This window comes from Muntiacus reevesi, chromosome 2, assembly GCF_963930625.1.
Source record: "Muntiacus reevesi chromosome 2, mMunRee1.1, whole genome shotgun sequence".
In the NCBI taxonomy this organism is placed as follows: Eukaryota; Metazoa; Chordata; class Mammalia; order Artiodactyla; family Cervidae; genus Muntiacus; species Muntiacus reevesi.
In genome coordinates, this window is record NC_089250.1 from 53,560,354 (window position 1) to 53,579,342 (window position 18,989).

Here is an 18,989-nt window from a genome sequence, read left to right on the forward strand (position 1 = left end):
TTCGGCCGGGCCCCGCCCCGTTGCGCGCGCACGTCAGCCTGGCGCCGCCTGACGCCCCGGGACGCCGCCTTACGCCGGTAGCGTAATCGGGGGCGCCGGGGGCGCGGGCGCGCGCGGCGCCGGCGCAGCAACGTTGTGAATCGCCGGCTGCGCGGCCGTGAGTGTGCGCTTTTCCCGGGGCGGCCGCGTAGTCCAGCAGGCATGAGCTACGACCGCGCCATCACCGTTTTCTCGCCCGACGGCCACCTTTTCCAAGTGGAATACGCGCAGGAGGCCGTGAAGAAGGGTTCGACGGCGGTGAGCGGGGAGGCGGGGCGCGGGGGGCGGCAGAGGCCTGGGCGGCTGGGTGGGGCCCGGGCGCGTCTCGCTGACCCGCTTCCCCGGGGGCCACGCTGACGGGCGCGCGGTGGTTCGGGGCCCAGGGAGGCATGGTGGCCTGGGGCGCACACGGAAGCTGGGACTGGGGCGCCGCTGCGAGAAAGGAGCGCCGCAGGCGGCCGTCGCGAGGGCAGGCTGGGAGGCTCTTCGGGCGCCTGTTTCCGCGTACGGGCGAGCGGGGCTGCTGGTGCCTAGACAAGGGCTTTTCTGGCTGCGGGCTTCGCTTCCCCGCGCCGTGTCCGGAGCCGAGCGCGCGCCTGCCGCCGACGCCATCTTGGCGGGGGCCCCCGCGCGGGCCTGGGGGGCCGGGGTCGGTGCGAGGGCGTGGGGCTTGGTGAGGCCAGGGCCCGGCCCTTGCTAGTTCCGAGGCGCTCCTTGAGGGAGTAGGTGGCTGCGGCGGAATCAGTCTGGACAGCTCCCAGGTAGCCGACTCCCCCCTCCCTCTCGTCTCCCGCCCCCAGAAAATAGTTGCCCTCCAGGTCTGGGGCGATTTCGAGAACAAAAGGCGACCGGTGTCAGCGTCGGCCTTGCACTTCCCGGGCCGCCGGCGCGGCGGGCAGGCTCCCTCCTGGGTCTGATTGCTGAGTCCTACCCCCTTGGACCTTGCCCTCGCCTCGTGTCCCGTTGCACCTGAGCGGTCTGTCATTTAGGCCGCTGCTTCAGGTGTGAATACTTGTTGTCTTTAAGATACCTGTCAGTTTGTTTATCGGTCTAACTGGATGATGGGTTTTTGTGGGGTTTTTTTTTTTTCCCCTAATCATTTACTGTTTCGGAGGCCTGAGTAGGCAGAGAGAAAACACACGGTTCTGTGAATTTTGAAGTATTTTTTATTTCATGAATCTCGAAATTAAGGCCCCCAAATCCACTTTCTGACCTACTTCAGCTCAGCTTGAAGACTACTGGAGGAATGTCAACTGACACCCCTCCACCGTGGGCCAGCCAGGTGGCTGCCTTTGCTTGCCCTGACTGCTGCCTCTGGGTCTGGCCTTTGCAGACAGTTTATGAGAAAGCTCCTTGAAATCTGAAACGCTCCCACCCGGTGCTTTTCTGCACGGGACACGGAAACTTCTAAATATCCAACAGGGCTCAGACCTGGCTCCCCACATTGAAGAATTAGCTGGCCCAGGTGCCTGTAGGGCCAAGGCTGAGATACCCTGTCCAGACTGAGAGAAGTTGCTTTTTACAAGTGATTGTCTCGTTTGTGTCTGCTGTGCTTTGAGTGGGTTAACTGGCAGCCAGTGTGGTTTTCTCCCCCATGTATTTAAAACATCTTTTTCTTGTGCTATAGTGTCAGCCATAAGCAGAGCCATGGGCCTCCCAGTAACAGTTGATATGTTGTTCACCTGATACCATACCAGGCCCTTCTCCACTGCTGTACACATTGGTTTCAAAAGTGCAGGAGGGGGTGTTCCTTGGCAGCCCAGTAGTTAGGACTCTGCTTTCACTGCAGTGGCCCAGGTTCAGTCCCTAGTTAGGGAACTAGGATCCCTCGAGCCTGATGGTATAATCAAAAAAGAAAAAAAAACAAGTGCACAGGAGAGAGAGGGAAGGATTTGGGTAGTTTCATAATCACAGCAACATTGCTTTTGGAACACCTGACTTCACTGTTAAGGGTCTCATGCTCAAGGTTTACAGAGACTCTGATTCACTGGGTTGAAATGACACATGTTCACAAGCACATGGATTATATAGCAGTTATTCCTTAGTTGTGTTGTAACTGAAACTACATATCAGTATTTTAAGGCACAAGGCTAGGTGCCTAGATGGTGATGCCTGGGCTAGCTCTACCAAAAGTGGATCGAGACCCACAGTTTGCAGGGTGTGCGTGCCCTGCCCCCCAAGGGTGTTCACAGGACCGTATTAACATCTGCTCTTAGTGCTGTGTCTCTGGTGGCAAAACCTCTGGTCAGTTTCGTAAGTGCCCCATTGATATTTATTGAAGGTCGGTGTTCGAGGAAAAGACATTGTTGTTCTTGGTGTGGAGAAGAAGTCAGTGGCCAAACTGCAGGATGAAAGGACAGTGCGGAAGATCTGTGCTCTGGATGATAATGTCTGCATGGCATTCGCCGGTGAGTCTGGGGCCAGCACCGTGTCTTCTGTCTCTTGGAAGAACGGCCCTCTGGAGGTTAACCTGGTGAAAGGGCTGTGGGGGACATGTGATTGGGTAAACCGGAATCATTTAGAAGAAAGATTTGGCCTTTAAGAAAAGGGCTGGCCTCAGTTTCAGGGGTAGGATCCTCCCCAGGAGGCTGAAGCAGAGGGGCTAAATGAATAAACAGTTCCAAAAAGAGGGGCTGTGCTGTCTCCTATATTGCTATCAGGAGAAAGGTCAGCTGTGCACAGTTAACTGTGTACCTGTGAAGTGGGGAGAGCTGGACAGCACCCTGCTCTCAGGATGTGCAGTGTTCCTGCACTTCTGTGGCTTCACTCATTTCCTCCTTCAGTAGGAAGATCCCAGTTCCCATAGAGATTGACTTGTCAAAGACCTAGTGTGTGTGTAGCCTAGCACCCATAGCTCCTTAACCATGCAGCTTTCTTAAGAGGATTTCACAGAGGCTGCTGGTTCCACTGTGGGGCTCTCAGAGTAACCTTGGTGCTGCCTATCAGGACCAGTTTTATAACCTGTCCAAGGTTATCTGCTGTCCATGCGTGTGATCTGCACCATCCTTGACAGTTGCCCGGATGAGGCATGGCTTAGGGGGCATTGTCTTTGTGATCCTTGCAGGCCTTACCGCTGATGCAAGAATAGTCATCAACAGGGCCCGGGTGGAATGCCAGAGCCACCGACTGACTGTGGAGGACCCGGTCACCGTGGAGTACATCACCCGTTATATCGCCAGTCTGAAGCAGGTGGGTGTTCCTGCTGTGGCTGGGCTCTGGTGTTGAGCTGTGTCCTGGAGCGTCCTGCCACGGGATATCACTGTGGGGAAATCAGGAAACTGCACTTGTTCACAGGCACAGTCCTAACCTCGACTTTCTCATCCGCAGTTTTACTGTTTATCCTTTTCAGTGGCATTTGTGGTGGTCTTATTTAGTGGTGTGGGGTAGTCCAGATTCATATTTCTAGAGGGACATAATGTAGTTTTTGTCTTGTTCTGAATGACCAGTCACCAAACAGTTGTGAGGGGGCTAAAAGCCACCCCCACTCTTGGTAAAATTTTAGTCACCTGTGAACCTGGTGTGTAACCAGATGGTGTCTGCTGTCAAAGTAACTCCAAGGAACCCCAGCCACTTTCCATGATGCATTCTGGTTTTCTAAGAATGAAAATGTAGCACAGGAAGGAGGAATGCTGAGAAACCATGGGCTCGTTTCATTTTTCACTTGAATTACAAGTAACCTGAACATGGGCTTAATTTATTTTCATCCTTTTGTTAAAATCTGTGTTTGGAACATGGTGTGTGTTTTATTTGCAGTGGGTTCTGCGTGGCCTCTGTGCAGAGGCTGCGGTGTCACTGTGTCTCTTTCTCCACTAGCGCTACACGCAGAGCAACGGGCGCCGGCCATTTGGCATCTCTGCCCTCATTGTGGGTTTTGACTTTGATGGCACCCCCCGACTCTATCAGACTGACCCCTCGGGCACATACCATGCCTGGAAGGTGAGTCCCTGACAAAAAAGGGGTTTGGGGCCATTTTGCCTGTAGAAGCTGTTTTGGAGGCTGTTGGGACCTTGAGCTGGCCTCATCTTTTAGAGGGATGTACACATACACACATTTTGTACTCATGACACTTGTGATGCGGAAGCTGGGAAGTTGTTCAGTGTTGATGTTTGAGAGCAAAGGACAGTGAGCTGTAAGGACATGTGGCGTATGCAAGATGCCTGTGTGTCTTTTCATTAGAGTCCCATTCTTGGTGGGCATGAGCACCAACTCCATATAGCCTTTTGCAAAAAGAAGCCATGGGGCAGGGCCTCCCCCAGCCCGGCTGCCTCTCCACAGCACGCAGGAGCAGGGTGGCACTGGCTGGCTCTGGATCGTTGCCTTCTGTGCCATGTAACACACATCCCTGTTTCAGGCCAATGCTATAGGCCGGGGTGCCAAGTCAGTGCGTGAATTCCTGGAGAAGAATTACACTGACGAAGCCATTGAAACAGATGATCTGACTATTAAGCTGGTTATCAAGGCCCTTCTGGAAGTAAGTTTGTGTTTGAAACCTGGGCAAGATGAAGACACCCATGCCATGGTGGTGGTGGTACTTGGCCTGGGGAATGGACAGCATGGGATAGAACAGCCCAATGTATAGGCAACAAGGAGAGGCACAGGCACCACTTTAGTGCTTTGTCAGCTCCTTACACATCTGGGGCAGTCAGGGTACCAGGTGGCTAAGTTGGCCTAGAGTTCAGACTTTCTGAGGCTCAAGCTATGGCTAGAGGCAGAATTAGAAGAACTGGGAATAATGGGTGGGAGCGGTGATGTCTGACTTTGTCAAGACCTTGGAGGTGCTGGGAGTGAAGCCAAAGAGGCAGAGGGGGATTACAGCTTTAAGGCTAGGCTGGGGCTCAGGCCTTGGTGGTGGGGCAGGCTGCGAGCAGTTGGCAGGGCCCTGAGTACATGTGCTGCAGGAGGAGAAACAGACAGCAAGCCTGCCCAAACCCAGCTGCCCCAAGACAGGAGGAGTGCAGATATCCCGAAGGACTGCATCAGCGTGCAGCTGGGACACCCCGGTGTCCCACCCCTCCCCTTGTGTGGCAGTTCTGGGTTCAGGTTCACGGGGCACTAAGTCTAGTTGAGGTGGGTGAGGTGTCTAACACTCTTTTCTCCCCTCAAAGGTGGTTCAGTCAGGTGGCAAAAACATAGAGCTGGCTGTCATGAGGCGAGATCAACCCCTCAAGGTAATCACCAAGTTGGTTTGCTGTCCTTCTCTTTGGGTATGTTCCCAGTGGTCAGGGCAGGGAGCAGTGCACATTCAGAACTGCTCTAGCACCAAGAAATGTTCTTTCCAGGGGGCCCCATACAAGTGGAAAAGAAAACATTCCCACATTGACCATCTACACATTGGTTCCACCTTGTCCCCTGGGTCAGCCACATGTGACTTCGTTCTCCTGTAGAAGCAGCCAGAGGGGGCATCTGGGACTTAGGTTTGGGGGCACCTTGTGTGGCTAACCATACACTGTTCCTTTGGTAGATTTTAAATCCTGAAGAGATTGAGAAATATGTTGCTGAGATTGAAAAAGAAAAAGAAGAAAATGAAAAGAAGAAACAAAAGAAAGCATCATGATGAAATGAAATTTTGCTTGTAATGATTTTAAAATTCAAATCATGGCTGATTTTCAAAAGGATACGTATGCGTTTCCATTCCATTTAATTGTACTGTCCAAGTGTCCTACAATAAATTTGCCTATTTTTTAACCTTTCAGAGGTGAATGCATCTTTTAGGTGTACGGATAGCTCTTTAGGGAACTTGCTCACTTTGGGTCTCTGGAGCATTCCTTCCCACTCCTTACCAGGCTCTAAGACAAGATGATGGCTGAGTGGGATCCCTCCCTTGGGATTTGTGGAAAGGCTGTACGGGGCAGTAGACAACAGGTGCCATGGAGGCAGAAACTTGGGATTTCTCCACACAGGATGACCATTTCTTTTCACATTTTGTTGGAGTCCTTGATCAATATATGATGTCAGGACACAAGGCCAGACTGTGCTCAGTTTAAACCAGGAGCTCACTTTGCAGCGCAGCTCTGGAGCTGGTCTTGAATTTCTGGTTCTAGTAAATCAGGTCAGTATTCCTCCTGTTTTGATCCTTAAAGACTTCTGGTCCCTACCCACTCTCCCTCTTTAGCCCGGAAGATGATCCTTCTTTTAGCTTCCAGCCCACTTGCAGGGTAAGTAATGGTCCTCAGCTTTGCCTCGGTAGGAAAACCCCAACCACCCACTTTGCCTGCATAGCTCTTATGGGCTCTGCCACCAGCTTTAGCAATGGCATTGCCTTTTAGCTTCCAGTACTGCAGGAGAACCCAGAGGGCTTTCTTGAGTCTCTGGGCTGGTGGTCTCTTGTGACTGCACTGGTAGTACTCCAGGGCTCTGCTCTGTCTTGTCTATGGCTTTTCTTGAACTGAGTTCTCGGTTCAATGGATTATATCCATCCGTCAGACTTCTAGAGTACCAGGAATTCCCTGGTGGTCCAGGAGCAGGACTTAGCACTTTCACTGCTGAGGGCCCCGTTCATTCACTCTTTGGTCGGGAAACTGAGATCCCATAAGCCACACAGCACAGTCAAGAGGCCTAGATACATTGTAAACTCAGCCTGAAGTGTCTCGTTGTCACAATGATTGTCAGTTTAAATTTTTAATAGCAAGGTTAGTCATAGGTGGTAAACTGTGACTTAACTATATTTAGACTCTCTAGCAGAGAAATACCTGTTGAGCTTGAGTGTGGAGTAACCTACCTAGTTTAGAATTAGTGTTTAGGCTGGTTGTATCCAGCAAGTCAGCTGTGGAAGGTGTTTATTTTTCATTGGTCAAAGATGTCAGTCGCTCAAATGGAAAGTTGCCAAGAATCTGTTCAAATTCTGCAACTACTGCCAGGGCTCAGGACCTGCTAGGAGTGGTGGAGTGCCCAGAAGAGGACGCTGGCCAGAGCACAAGGCTGGGGCCACCTGCTGCCCGGCCCTGCCCTGAGACTGCCTTTGAGAAACCACCTGGACGCTCATTAACAGTGATGTGAGGCGCTTCCATCTGAAAGCGGCCAGGTCTCTGCTCTTCTCTGTGGTCCAAAGGTCCAGTCTTGTAACGTGTTATAAAGCATCAACATGAAGTTCTGGGGGTGTGGAAGCTGCATTAAGGTAGCAAAACTTCTGAAGTTGGTTCTTTAAACCAGTGTTCCAAGCGTCTAGAGAGCAGGATCACTGACCCCAGAAGGGCCTGACTGACGGCCCACATCCAGACTGACCAGGTCTTGCTCACAGCACCAGGTGTCCCCAGAGATCTGACCAGCTCAAGGCCTGAACAGCACATACACAGCATGCATACGGGACGGGCATGTTAACCCTGATGTAATTTAGGCAACAGAGTCAACAGGACTATTTCTAGAGCGAGAGAAGAGTTTTAAAGGTTTGCGTGTTTATTTATAATTACAAGTTTACATTACTCCAACAGGGCAACCCCACCACTATGCTCTAATTCTTAGCCATGAAGTCCTACAAAAATAAACCTAAGCCTTTACAGTAACTTAATAGAGAACTAAAACCTTTATACCTACTTAAAGGGATTTAGTTACCAAGGTGCTTATGTTCACCACAATGCCCTGTCAGAGGGAACATGCTTCTACTAAAGGTCTCATGCGATGAATTTATATTCCCACCCTCCCCTCCACCTACCAGTAAAACAAAAACATGGAACTATTTACAACTGAGAAGAAATATGCTCTTGGGTCAATTGACCTCACAAAAAAAAAAAAAAAAGACTGGCTCATTTCCAAGTGGATGAGACACCGAACAGTGTTCGGCCTGAGTCCAGCACTGACTGGCCTGGGTCAGGGGCTGGTGAGGACAGGCACGCCACAGAGGGGCTTGTCCTGGGTGTTCACCCCACCCCGATTCCTATGAAGCCATGCTCCAAGTGACAGCTCACCTCCAGGAGCCCCCCACCCCGACCCCACCAGCCCCTACCTTGACATTGCCCCTTGGGATGTCAGGGTCATCTGCTTTGCTTATACAACATGATCCGTGGGACACCGCACTTTCCCTGCCCTAGGCCCACCCGCCCCCACATGCCCCCGTGCTGGCCATGCCCGGCTCCCGGGCCCCACCTGTGGCAGTGGGGGTGCCAGGCCAACAGCACCCGCGGCCAGTTGAGTTACAGAGATGCATTTGGCTGCTGCATTTGCCAAATGAAATTTGGTTCCACCTTAAAGTCAGAACTGTCCAAGAAAGTTCACAAAATGAGGATCACGCTTTCGCTCTAGAATCTTTCTGCAGAACACCAAAACCTTAGAATCAGGCTGTGCACAACTAAAAACGAAAAATAGGCTAGGACACCTCAGAGCGGCTTCCCATGTACACGTCCCCAAACAAGAGGTTCTAACTCTGACCACATCCAAGTTCAGTCCAAAATTTAAGTAGTAGCGCGGAACTTTCCAAACTCAGTAAACGAAGTGACCATGTCTCCCCCAGTAAGTGCAGCGTTCTCCATCATCCTCGTAGACACGGCCTGGCACCCGTGCTGCTTCAGCAAGAGCCTTCAAGAAGACATGACACCTGTGAGTGTCTCACCAGGCAGCTCCCCAGCCCAAGCCCAGCACACCTTGGCCTCCAATGAAGAATGGGCTACTGAACCTTCCCCCGACCCCAAGTCAGCCAACACAACCTGAGGTCATTTTTTGTCCACACTGGGGGTTGGAAGGCAGCTCCAGGTCCCACCTGCAGCTCATGCACCATCCAAACCCCCAAGAGGCACATGTGATTCCCCCTTGACCTAGTTTAAAGACGTAGACTCGGGGGCACTGCAGGGCCAGGCTGGAGCTGAGCCCCAGCTTGTAATCATTTCTCCTGATTGACCACACTAGAGAAGAAAACATCCCACCCTTCTGTGCCTGGACCCTCATTTTGACAACCTGGGGCCTGAGTCCCACTGTCCCTGAGAGCCCCCCAAGTGATTCATTAAGATCACAGCGCCCAGTCTGGCCACGATGCTAAAGGATCACGAAGCCCCCTCACTCACCTTTGGTTGCCTCCTTACACCCTGCCGGTCCCAGCTCTGTGGGAAGTCGGGTTACGGCGGGTTGCACCGTTGCCCCTGCCCCCTCGAAATCCACCGCGGAAACTACGGCCTCGGAGGAACCTCCCTGACACCCCGAAGGTCTCCGTGTTGAGCTTCCTCTCCTCAGCCCACGTCGTCCGCCTGGAACTGAACCACAAACAAAGAACGTGAAGCTGACTGCAGCAGGCAGCTCCTCACACAGCCTGGGAGGAAGGACAGACGGTGACTCATCACGGGAGCCATGGGGGGCGGGGGGGCCATCCAGTCAGGGCCTTGAAGCCCGAGCCTCTGCACTGCAAGGGTTCCCAGTGGACAGGTCTCTCACACCTGCAATGTCTTAAGGCCAGCACAAGACCCCCGTGTGCTCAGGGGGAGGGGAGACAAGGGCCTCTTCCTTTCCTTTCTGCTGCACCCCCAGCACAACTACTCCACTTGAGAACGAAAGGACCTAAGTGTCCACACCATGCTCATCCTTCAGACTCCATTTACTGTCTAGCATGTTCCTGGGCAGCACCTGGGCATCAGCTGTTGGGTACTAAAACCGTGGACACCCTTGCCAGCTGCCTAGGTGGCAAGGGCCTCAAGCCAGCAACGTCAGACCAGGAAGCAGGCGCAGGCGAGGTGGTGCAGAACTGAACATCAGCACTACCAGCAGGGAGCACTCCACCCGCCCCTTGATGGGTAAAGGGCAGCTGAACAAAGGAGTCTGGACCTGCGTCAGATCACTCCACAGTGACCGCCAGGGCTCCCAGGCCCCCACCGACTGCTGGCGCCACTGGGGCTACTGTATGCATGATGGTAAAACTGAATGGGGGCCCGAGAGATCTGCCCTGAACCTGAGATCTGGGTTTGGTCTCCATGGGAGCATGCCCCAGTCTCAAGAGCGCACCAGGTACACCATCTCCACAGCAGCTCCCCGAGGCCTTGCCTTGTCCCTCAGCCCCCCAACCTGGTCTTGAGTTCAGAGGAGATGTTGTCAAAGAAGGACTTGGATTTGTCATAGTAGCAGTTGGGTCCCAAGTGGTCCTCCTCAGCAGGGGCCTCGTCACTCTGGGTCACCACGGCCAGGTCCTTCTCTTCCCCTTTCTCAGTTTTGTCATCTGCACAGAGAAGCAAAGAACTGAGATGCCAGGGAGCAAAGCAAGCCGCTTCCGTCAGGACAGGCCCCACTGGGCCACTCCACCTGACTGAGGCTTTGGGAAACACCCAGGAGTGTTCTGCACTGAGTGGAAGCTCTTCTGCTCCTCAGGGCTGGTCTCGGTCCCCCCCTGCACTGCCCCAGGCCCTGCAGCCTGCTTTTGTCCCCCTCTCCAGATGCCTCTCCTTCCCGGGACTTCCTTACATGGCAGCACACTCTCCCACTGATCACCATTCCCAGCTGCCCCCCACCCCCAGCTGTCTTTCCTTGACCCACTCTATGGAGACTCCTGGGGTGAGGGCAAATTTTCAGACCTTTAAAATTCAGTTTCTTCTTAAATTCCTTGTCCAGCTCTTCTCGGTTGAACTGGGCATTTGCACTCTCAAAATCAAAGTCACCTTCAAACTTGATTGTGTTTTCCTTGATGTTAGTTGGACGGCTTTGCCCTCTGGAGCGGTTCCTTGTTCGTCTGTTCCCTGTGAGAAGAAAGGGTGGCCCTGGCTGTTAAACCAACCACCCAACATTGCTCAGCGTGAGACAACAGAGCAAGAGGGACAGAATACATGGAAGCCACCGCTGAACCCAGCCCCCCGAAACTGTCACCCATGAGAAGCAGGCAGGAGCCATGAGCAGAGCACAGCTCCTCAAAACTCTGAATGGCAACACCTGTTACCTGAGCGCCTCCTCTGAGGTCTTCTGTTCTCGTCGTTCACCTGCCCTTGAGTTTGCACAGCTGCCGGCTGAGCTACATCTAAGGCGCAAAAGGGAAGAGTTTAAGGCCAGCACCTGCAGAAGCAGAGCCCGGTGAGGGATGGGAGCGGCACCCCCAGGGGACACGTGGCAAGAGGCTGCCCTGCAAAGCCTATAGGGCTTGTGAGGTGTGGGGCCGGGGGGTCTAGTTAAAAAATAGAGACCCCCAGGAAGCACTGTGCCTGAGAACATGAATGAAGACCAGGGGAGAGAGCAGTTAAGTACCGGGGGTGGCCTTGCTGCCAGGTGGGGCTGGGCGGCCATTGAGCTGCATGCCCACGGTGCCCTTGCCAGGTAACAGCTTCTTGGAGTTCAAGTTATCAAGAGATCCAGTCTGGACAGCCTGCTCCACCATGGGGCTCTTGCCAACTGAGACAGACGGAAAGCCGGCTCCTGAGTTGAGGAGAAAAGGATTTAAAAATGGCGAAGAGGAGCAAGCCTCACACCCCGCACCCCGATACTTGTCTCCCAGCTGGTGAGTGAGGGAGAAGAGGAAGGCAACCGCCTTGAGAAATTCTACTAAATACAGCACAGCCCGGCCCGTGCCATCCCCTGCATTGAGCCTAGGCATCAACAAAGCCAGCAGGCTCCCCTAGTTAGGGCACCCCGAGGAGGGAAACCCCTACCACCACGAACACCTCTCAAGTGCCTTAGAAAATGCTTCCCCCAACCACACAAGCTCTAACCCCATGGGGGCTCGACAGTAATGAGATGCTGGTGAATTCACGGTCTGAGAATGTGTTTCACTCTGGGCCCTGCTGGACAAGAACCATCTCAATCTGGCATCTTCCAAAAAATGCAGTGGTCAGCCTTTGAAGTTAAAAATGCTAGAAGATGGTCATTTTTGCTTAAGGTACAATAAAATCAAAAAGGATGAAGTGATGAAAGCTGACTACAGAGAAGTGACAGCCTGCGCTCTTCCCGTGAAGGCTCGTTTTAAGAGCCCAGGGTTCCCAGGCTGCCCCAGGAGCAGGCACCGCAGGAGTCTTTCCCCACCCCAAGGCATCCCTAGGCCTGAGGGCAGGAGAGGCGCCTCGGAAGCCAGTCTTGGCAGAATTCCCAGCTCACAGGAGGGGCTCAGCCACAAGAGGAGGTCAGACAGGGAGGTTAGGCCATCTCCCCTCCCACGTTCCTGTGGGCACTGTTGCAATGGACAGCTGAAGACTAGGTGGAGGTGCACAGACTTCTGAGACAAAGAACAATGAATCCTAACTATGGAGTAACTATGTCCGGAGGAGCAGCCCAGCACACACGAACACAGGACAGTCCACCTTAGTTCCACACACAACAGAAACGACTGTGAGAAATTCCTTGTAAAGATCAGGACTCAGAAGCCAGACCCTACACACAGGTACTTTTTTTTATTTTGGCCACACCACAAACCATGCAAGATCTTAGTTTCCTGGCCAGGGATCGAACCTGTGCCTCCTTCAGGGGAAGCGCGAATTTTTAACCGCTGGACTACCAGGGAAGTCCCCACACTGGTACTTCTAAGTGTTCTCTGTGATGGCATTAATTAACCTAGACCACTTTCTCTGACAATCGTGTCACTGAACACGGCCTTCCCGCAACAAGACACAGCTGCTGTGTCCTACTCACACTGTAACCAGACTGGGCAAGAACCTTGGGCTTGTTTGCTTTTCACAAAAACAGACCAAACTATCTTGCCCTTAGAGCAGTTCTACATAAAGAGCCCCGAGAACCACTATCTATCTAGGGCAATTTTTAAGTGGGGGAAAAACCACCGCAGCCATAGCTCAGATCCTCTGGCATCCATGCAGGAAAGCAACACAACAAGCAGGTTAACAGACTGACAGTAGTCGTGGGCTCTAACGGAAGCCCCAGGTACCATCCTGAACCGAGTCTCTGCAATGGTGAGGGCAGCACACACAGTGCTCTTGTGTCAGATTGCTGGTGAAAGGAGAAGACCCAGAAAGGTCAAGAAACTCCCACAAGTGCAGGCGCCCGACAGACAGGTGGCACAAACCAGCATTAACAAGCCAGGGATCAGGCCGACTATTCACCTGGTCCACAGCTCAGGTTGGCCTCCCAATTTTAATGGAGCTTCTTTTCCCAAAGATATCTGAGTCCCCCGATTACTCATGCCCTGGGTGGTGAGGAAAGTGCCACACGGATCCCAGAGCAGCAGGCGATCGCCCTGCAGTCTTCCCCACCAGAAACCCCAGAAAAGGGCCTTCTGAGCAGAGGTAATCATGGTAGAGGTGAAAACAAGCCCTGGACTCAGGATGAGTAAACAAAGTGCACTGCCGGTTATTTCTAATCAGTTGTTTAAAACTGTGGGAGTCATTACTCCAGGACTGCGTGCAAAACCACACAGAAGCACTTGAACTGATCATGGGCTCAGCAAGTTATCTGCTACAGCTACTGTCATTCTGGGCTACTGGTTTACCCCTCGCTCTTAGCTCGCAACACGGCATGCAGTTCTCCAAAACTGCTGTTACCCTTGGAAGTGAGCTGGTGTGGCTCTGAGGACATGTCAAGCTCTGAAACAGGTTGTGGAGATGGAGAAGAACTAGGGCTGGAAGCCGCGGCTGAGGCTGGAGGGCTTACCAACTTCTCTAAAAGAAGATAAAGGAGACAAGAGCAAACAAGAAAGCACAGGTGAGTAAGGACAGACCCCGCTCGCACCCAGCAGGCTCTCTCACGGGGCACTCTGTTCACACGGGCCTCATCTAGGAGGCGGGAGCCAGGTGAAAAGGCCTCCTGCACTGCGGGAGCAGCAGTCAAGACGGCAGGAGTCTTAAAGCACAACTCATGAGCCAAGTGGGCAATGCCTGCAACTCTCTGGTCTGAATACACTGCAAACCTATGGCCAGGTAACCCTCAGTCTATGCGTGTAGAGAATTTACTGAGCCGTGGGGGAAATTTCATTTTTTGAGCAAAGCGCTGACAGGAGAATGATAAAAGGATAGAATAGGTGGGTGTTGCATTTAACTTTTATGTTTATAGGCTGACAAATGTCTAAGTGGTTAGAACTCATCTGTAATTACACATATCAGTTATTTCTTCCTTGAAGCAGACGTACCACAGCTTCCACCCAGACACAGGCTATTTTAAAGGAATTCTGATTCGATTCATCTGTTTAAAACTCACACTGCTGCCTCTCACTCATTTGAGGAATTTCTAATTTCTCACTAGTTGAAGGGGCACTGAGAAAGGTACATTATGCAGTGTGCACTACAATCTAGATGTGACAAGAATGCAGTGTCCCCACCACCAGGGTCTGTGCCCATCTCCTGGATGTCACAGCACAGGCAGTTCACAGGTGGCAAAGGTTACTCACCTAAACCCAAGGAAGCGGCATACTGCTGGCTAAGCAGGGAGCTGGCGGCCAGCTGGCTGTAGGGCGGCATCCCTCGGAAGGGGCTGTAAGGCACGTGTGGCTGGAAGGAGGAGGCCGAGCCCGAGCCCAGGGAAGACTGAGCAACGAGACACACAGGTGAGAGCAGCGCAAGGCCTCCCGTCACCCTGCCTGGAGAGCGCCGTGCACACCAGCAAAGGCAGCCAGGCTGCCAGCCTGTGTTCGCAGAGGCTGAGGCGGCGCGGAGGCGCGCGAGCCTCCAAGACGGCCTCAGAACCGCCAATTCCACACTTCATCCCTGCTCCACCAGTAAACGAAAGTCTAACACGATCTTCTCCTAACTCTATGAACCCCTCTGATGGCCCCCCGCTGCCTGTGACCAGAAACTCAGAGAACGGGGGGCATCGACTAGGCCCTTCCCCCAACATTCAGGGGCCCAGCTGTGCCACTAGGAAACTGTCTCCACGCGTCTCCTCTCTGGCTGCCCACCTTCAGGCAGACTGGTGCCTGGGCCCCGCTGTCTCTCAAGGACTTGCTCAGGTACTTCCTTCTTCTCAGCTTCCTAGGGACACTCATTCCAAACCTTTCCGAAGTCTGGCCTGGGGCTTCTTTATGGGCTCCACAGCCCAGAGTGCAAGCTCCTACCTCCCGGGGGGCACGCTCAGCCCCAGAGCCTCCTGCAGTGTGAACCCCAGAAGAGTCAGTGACTGTCGAAGTTTACAAGTCAAGAAAGTATCAGCCTGGGCTCCCTAGTAATCCAAGGCAAATGCCCTAATGCAGCAGGCAGGCATGTGGTATGAGACCTGCAACATCAACGTCCCGCAACTCTGAATGCAACGCCTGGACAGTGTAGAGAGCGAGTTCCGCTGACCCAAGTCCCTCCAAGCATCTCTGCTGCTCATAGCATGCCACTGGGGCTCCAGGCTTACCCAACCAGACACTAAGGACAAGCCCCCCAGGTGCGTATCAGTAATTTCCCCTAGAAGCATCTCGCCCCCACCCCTCCCAGCACACCCACCTCCCTCTTCAGTACACCCCACAGTTTTAGAGGAGGTTAAGATCTCCCACAGAACACCAACTGCCTAGACAAAAATTCAACTACTTTTCATGAAAAGGTCATTCTTGGAGTTGAGCACTCTGGCCATGGCCAGATGACACCAAGTTCCACTTGGAAACCAGCACCTCTTAGAAACAATGCCCACGACAGAAACACAGCAAGGCACTTACTTGAACGATAGCAGGATCCTGGGGGAGCGTGTGCTGAGCTTTCGGAGGTTCACACACAGTAATATCTTTGATATCACTTCCCCGGAAGATGATGTACTCATAAATCTCCTCTCTAGGGGGGGCAGGCCTATCTGTGGGACGGTCTTCAGTACCAAAGGACCTCACTTAGGGGTTGAGAAAAAGAAGGGTTAACTTGTTGTCCTCAACCAAGTGCATTCAATCAGTCCCCTCCTAGGAGCCAGTTTCCACGTTTCAACTACTACCCACCCCCAATTATCAATGGAGAAGACCCCATTATCAACCGACAAGTACCCAGCTGTCAAAGCTCCAAAAAGTTCTAGGTCACAAAGGACAAGGAAAGATTCATGAAGCTCAATATTCTCACTTTAAAACACAAACCAGCGCTCTCGCAAAATGAATCGTCTGATTTACAGAACCCCTGTTCACATCTGACTTAGCAGATTAAACAGCCCCAAAGCTGCTTTTTGGTTGAAACTTCACAACACATCAGCCCTGGGGAGTCTTGTTTTCAACCGAGAAAAGCCGTGGGTTGAGTGCTATCCCCACCCTTCTGTCCACAAGCAGCCTGGGAGGAGCTGGTAGAGAAACAATGGGAGAGGGGTGCCCTGAACATGGACCCCCACCAGCAGTGTCACTGTCTCCTGGCGGAACTTCCTAGGGGGTTAACCCATAATGGCAGGGTTCAAGGAGCCCAAGCAAGTGTCTCCTCCTGGGATCTCTGAGGCACAGATGGGCTTGAGACTGCCTTAACTAATTTGAGCACAGTGAGGACCAGGGACTACTCTGGGCCTCAGGTTTTCCAACCAGGGTCTCAGGCCAAATGCTGTCAAAAGTCAAGAGTACAAATGACGATATAATCTTATAATACTAATACTAGTCAGTACTAATACAAATTAGTACTTATACTAACACAATACTAATAGTACTTGTATCAACACCTCCTGGAGCAACGCGTCCATCCAAAAACCTAACTACTAGTCTTTAGAGGTGCTATTCCCAGAGCTGGGAACTGACTGCGACCTAAAGGCCTGGGGCTCTAACACAAGAGAGTGGGTGCTGCGCCTTGACCCTTGAAGCCCAGCACAATGTCCCTAGCCTAACAAGACTCACCAACCACACGGGGCTTCTATAGACCTGGCTGCACGCAGCACTTCTACGAGGCAGAGGAACGACACTAGTTACCTTCCCGGAGGATGAAGACAAAGGAACTTTGGGGCCACCTCCAGCCTCAACACACTCAGAAAGACTCTGAGCTCCAGCAGAGGGACAATGCAGCCATCTTTCCCTAAGTCTCCCAGGACTTCAGTGGGGTTACCAACGCTCGCAGGGAGAGGTCTGTCACCAAAGAATAAACCCACAGACCGAACGTCTGAATTAAGAGTAGGAAGGCGCTTTCAAATGGAGCACCTAGCCGCCAGCCGATGCTCTTATCCTAGCAAGAGAATCCATTAAGACGTGGTATTTGTTCAGGCTCAAGGCCCCAGCTGCTTAATAGGTTCCAGAAGGGCTTGCAGGAGTCGTTTTCTCACCCCCCGCCCCCCCAGCGGCCTGGAGAGGCCCGGGGAGACTCGGGTCTGCACGCTCCCCCTACCCCTCCCTTTCCCTCCCCTCCCCCCAGGGACCGGGTTTTCTCGGCGCCCGCGGCCCCCTCGGCCCTAGGGCAGGTGGGGGAGAAGACAGCCCAGCAACGCCGAGCCCCCACCTGCAGAGGTGGGCTACGCCACCACGGAGAACGGGGGGCGGCGCCGCGGGAGCTGGACCCGCCCCCACCTCCCCACCCCAACTCCGGGCAGAGCCGGGCGGCCGCTCACAATTACGCCGCCTCCGGGGCCGGGAGAGCCCATTGTGCGGGTCCAGCCCCGGAGGGCTGCGACTGGAGAGGGGCGGAAGCCAGGGACGCCCCGGGGGGCGCGGACCGGATGCGGGGGTGCGCCGGGGGGGGAGGGGCGCCCCGGGGGGTGAGGCGGGACTGGGGAGGGGGCGCGCTGGCGAGGTGGGGGTAGGGCGGGGGCGCGGGCCCGGCTGTTGGCGAGGGCGAGGGCGGGGGCGGGGGCCGGACGGTTGGGGCGGCCGCGGGGCGCTACCTTTGGCGAGCGCCACGGTGGAGTTGTCCGTGTCGATGGTGTAGAGGATGCCCTCGTAGCGGATCTGCGCCTTGGAGATGAGGCTGATCTTGCTGCCCAGGTACGGAGTGCCCGAGGAGCCGCTCATGGCGGCGGCCGCCCGGCCGGGCCTGGCCCGCTCGCCTCCGCGCGGTCGCCTCGTCGCCCTCTCCTCGGCCTCGGCGCCGCCTTACCGCCGCGCGAGGACCTGCGCGGGGACCAGCGAGTGAGCGGCGGCGGCGCGCGGCCGGGGGCTCTGAGGGGAGCGCGGGGGAGGAGGGGCCACAGCAGCCACATCCGGGGCCTGCGCCGCCACGCCCCGCCCCAACACGCTTGTCGCCCATTGGCTCGCCTCTCCGGCCTCCCTTTAAATATGGCCGTGCCGCCGGCCTGGGGGCGGGCCCGCGATCTGCGCCTGCGCAGCCAGCGCTTCCAGCCCGGGCGGGCTTTCCCCTGCTCTCCGCCCCACTTCTCGGCTGGCTCCCGGCGGGCCCCGCGCAGGGTGGTAGCACGAGACGCGACGGGCAGGACTGGGGGAGGGGTGGGAATCGGCCGGGGCGGAGCGCGCGTGCGCGGGAGGGGCGGGGCACACGTGTGGCGAAGGGGCGAGGCGCCAAGCTCTGCCTGCAGCGCGTGCTAATCTTCTCGCCACCCAGGAACAGGGAGCCAGTGGACAGTGTTAACAGCTCTGTTTCCCCTTTTTCAGCAGCTTGCCGGACATCTTTCTCCGGCCCTGGGCGGGAAGGCCAGAGTGCGCCCAGGCCAGAGTGCGCCCCAACTCTCCCGTTCCCCAGGAGCAAAGATTGGGGGCTCCTTTCCTCGGGGAGTGACGGGGGGGCCGAGGTCACCGCCCGTGGGGTGAAGGTGGGGAGCCGGGGAGGTATCTTCCTTAAGAGTAGAAGGTAGGAGGCCGGGCCATAGTCATTGCCTGCGGGGTGGAGGCGGAGGGTCCGGGGGCAGGTCTCTTCCCCGGGGGCACGAAGACGGGATCAAGGTCACTGCCCAGGAGGTTAGGGTGGGGGCCGCCGCTCGCGCGTGGGGTGCCGTAGTAACTGCGGGTAACGAGCGCTTCCGGCGCGTTGGCCGCTAAATATAACACGCTGAGCGCATCTCCTTTAATCCCGTCCCTCCCCCTCTCCTGCTGTGGCGTTCCGCGTCCCTTAAAATAAATCCCCGCCGCGCCACCAGGGCCTCCGAGCCCCGCCTGACCTGGCCTTCTTGCCGCCTTGTCCGGCTCCGGCTGGAGGCCTCGCAGTGAACTGGGAAACGGGTCGCCCCTCCTGTTCGCCAGACCCTTCTTCCCTGCACAGCCCTATACTCCATGGGTGGTTACGTCTGCACTTGGTTTTTTATTTTTTTTG

The 18,989-nt window shown here is 54.6% G+C and overlaps 2 protein-coding genes across 3 annotated transcripts; one reads left to right on the forward strand and one right to left on the reverse strand.

The window, feature by feature from the left end:
• The first annotated feature begins 85 nt into the window (after positions 1–85).
• Positions 86–5,729, forward strand: PSMA7 (proteasome 20S subunit alpha 7). Its single transcript, XM_065921669.1, has 7 exons — positions 86–297; positions 2,321–2,447; positions 3,104–3,228; positions 3,853–3,975; positions 4,391–4,510; positions 5,145–5,207; positions 5,501–5,729. The coding sequence occupies exons 1-7, from the start codon at positions 202–204 to the stop codon at positions 5,591–5,593; spliced, it is 747 nt and encodes a 248-aa protein (XP_065777741.1). The 5' UTR covers positions 86–201; the 3' UTR covers positions 5,594–5,729.
• A 1,681-nt stretch (positions 5,730–7,410) lies between these two features.
• On the reverse strand, positions 7,411–17,917 carry LSM14B (LSM family member 14B). Of its 2 annotated transcripts, XM_065921670.1 has the most exons (10): positions 17,611–17,917; positions 15,506–15,669; positions 14,261–14,396; positions 13,419–13,535; positions 11,182–11,349; positions 10,880–10,957; positions 10,521–10,682; positions 10,018–10,168; positions 9,030–9,215; positions 7,411–8,547 (listed from the first exon to the last, which is right to left on the reverse strand). In XM_065921670.1, the coding sequence occupies exons 1-9, from the start codon at positions 17,735–17,737 to the stop codon at positions 9,044–9,046; spliced, it is 1,275 nt and encodes a 424-aa protein (XP_065777742.1). In that variant the 5' UTR covers positions 17,738–17,917; the 3' UTR covers positions 7,411–8,547; positions 9,030–9,043. The 2 variants fall into 2 exon arrangements, with proteins under 2 accessions (XP_065777742.1, XP_065777743.1); XM_065921671.1 differs by lacking the exon at positions 13,419–13,535.
• Positions 17,918–18,989: the final 1,072 nt, after the last annotated feature.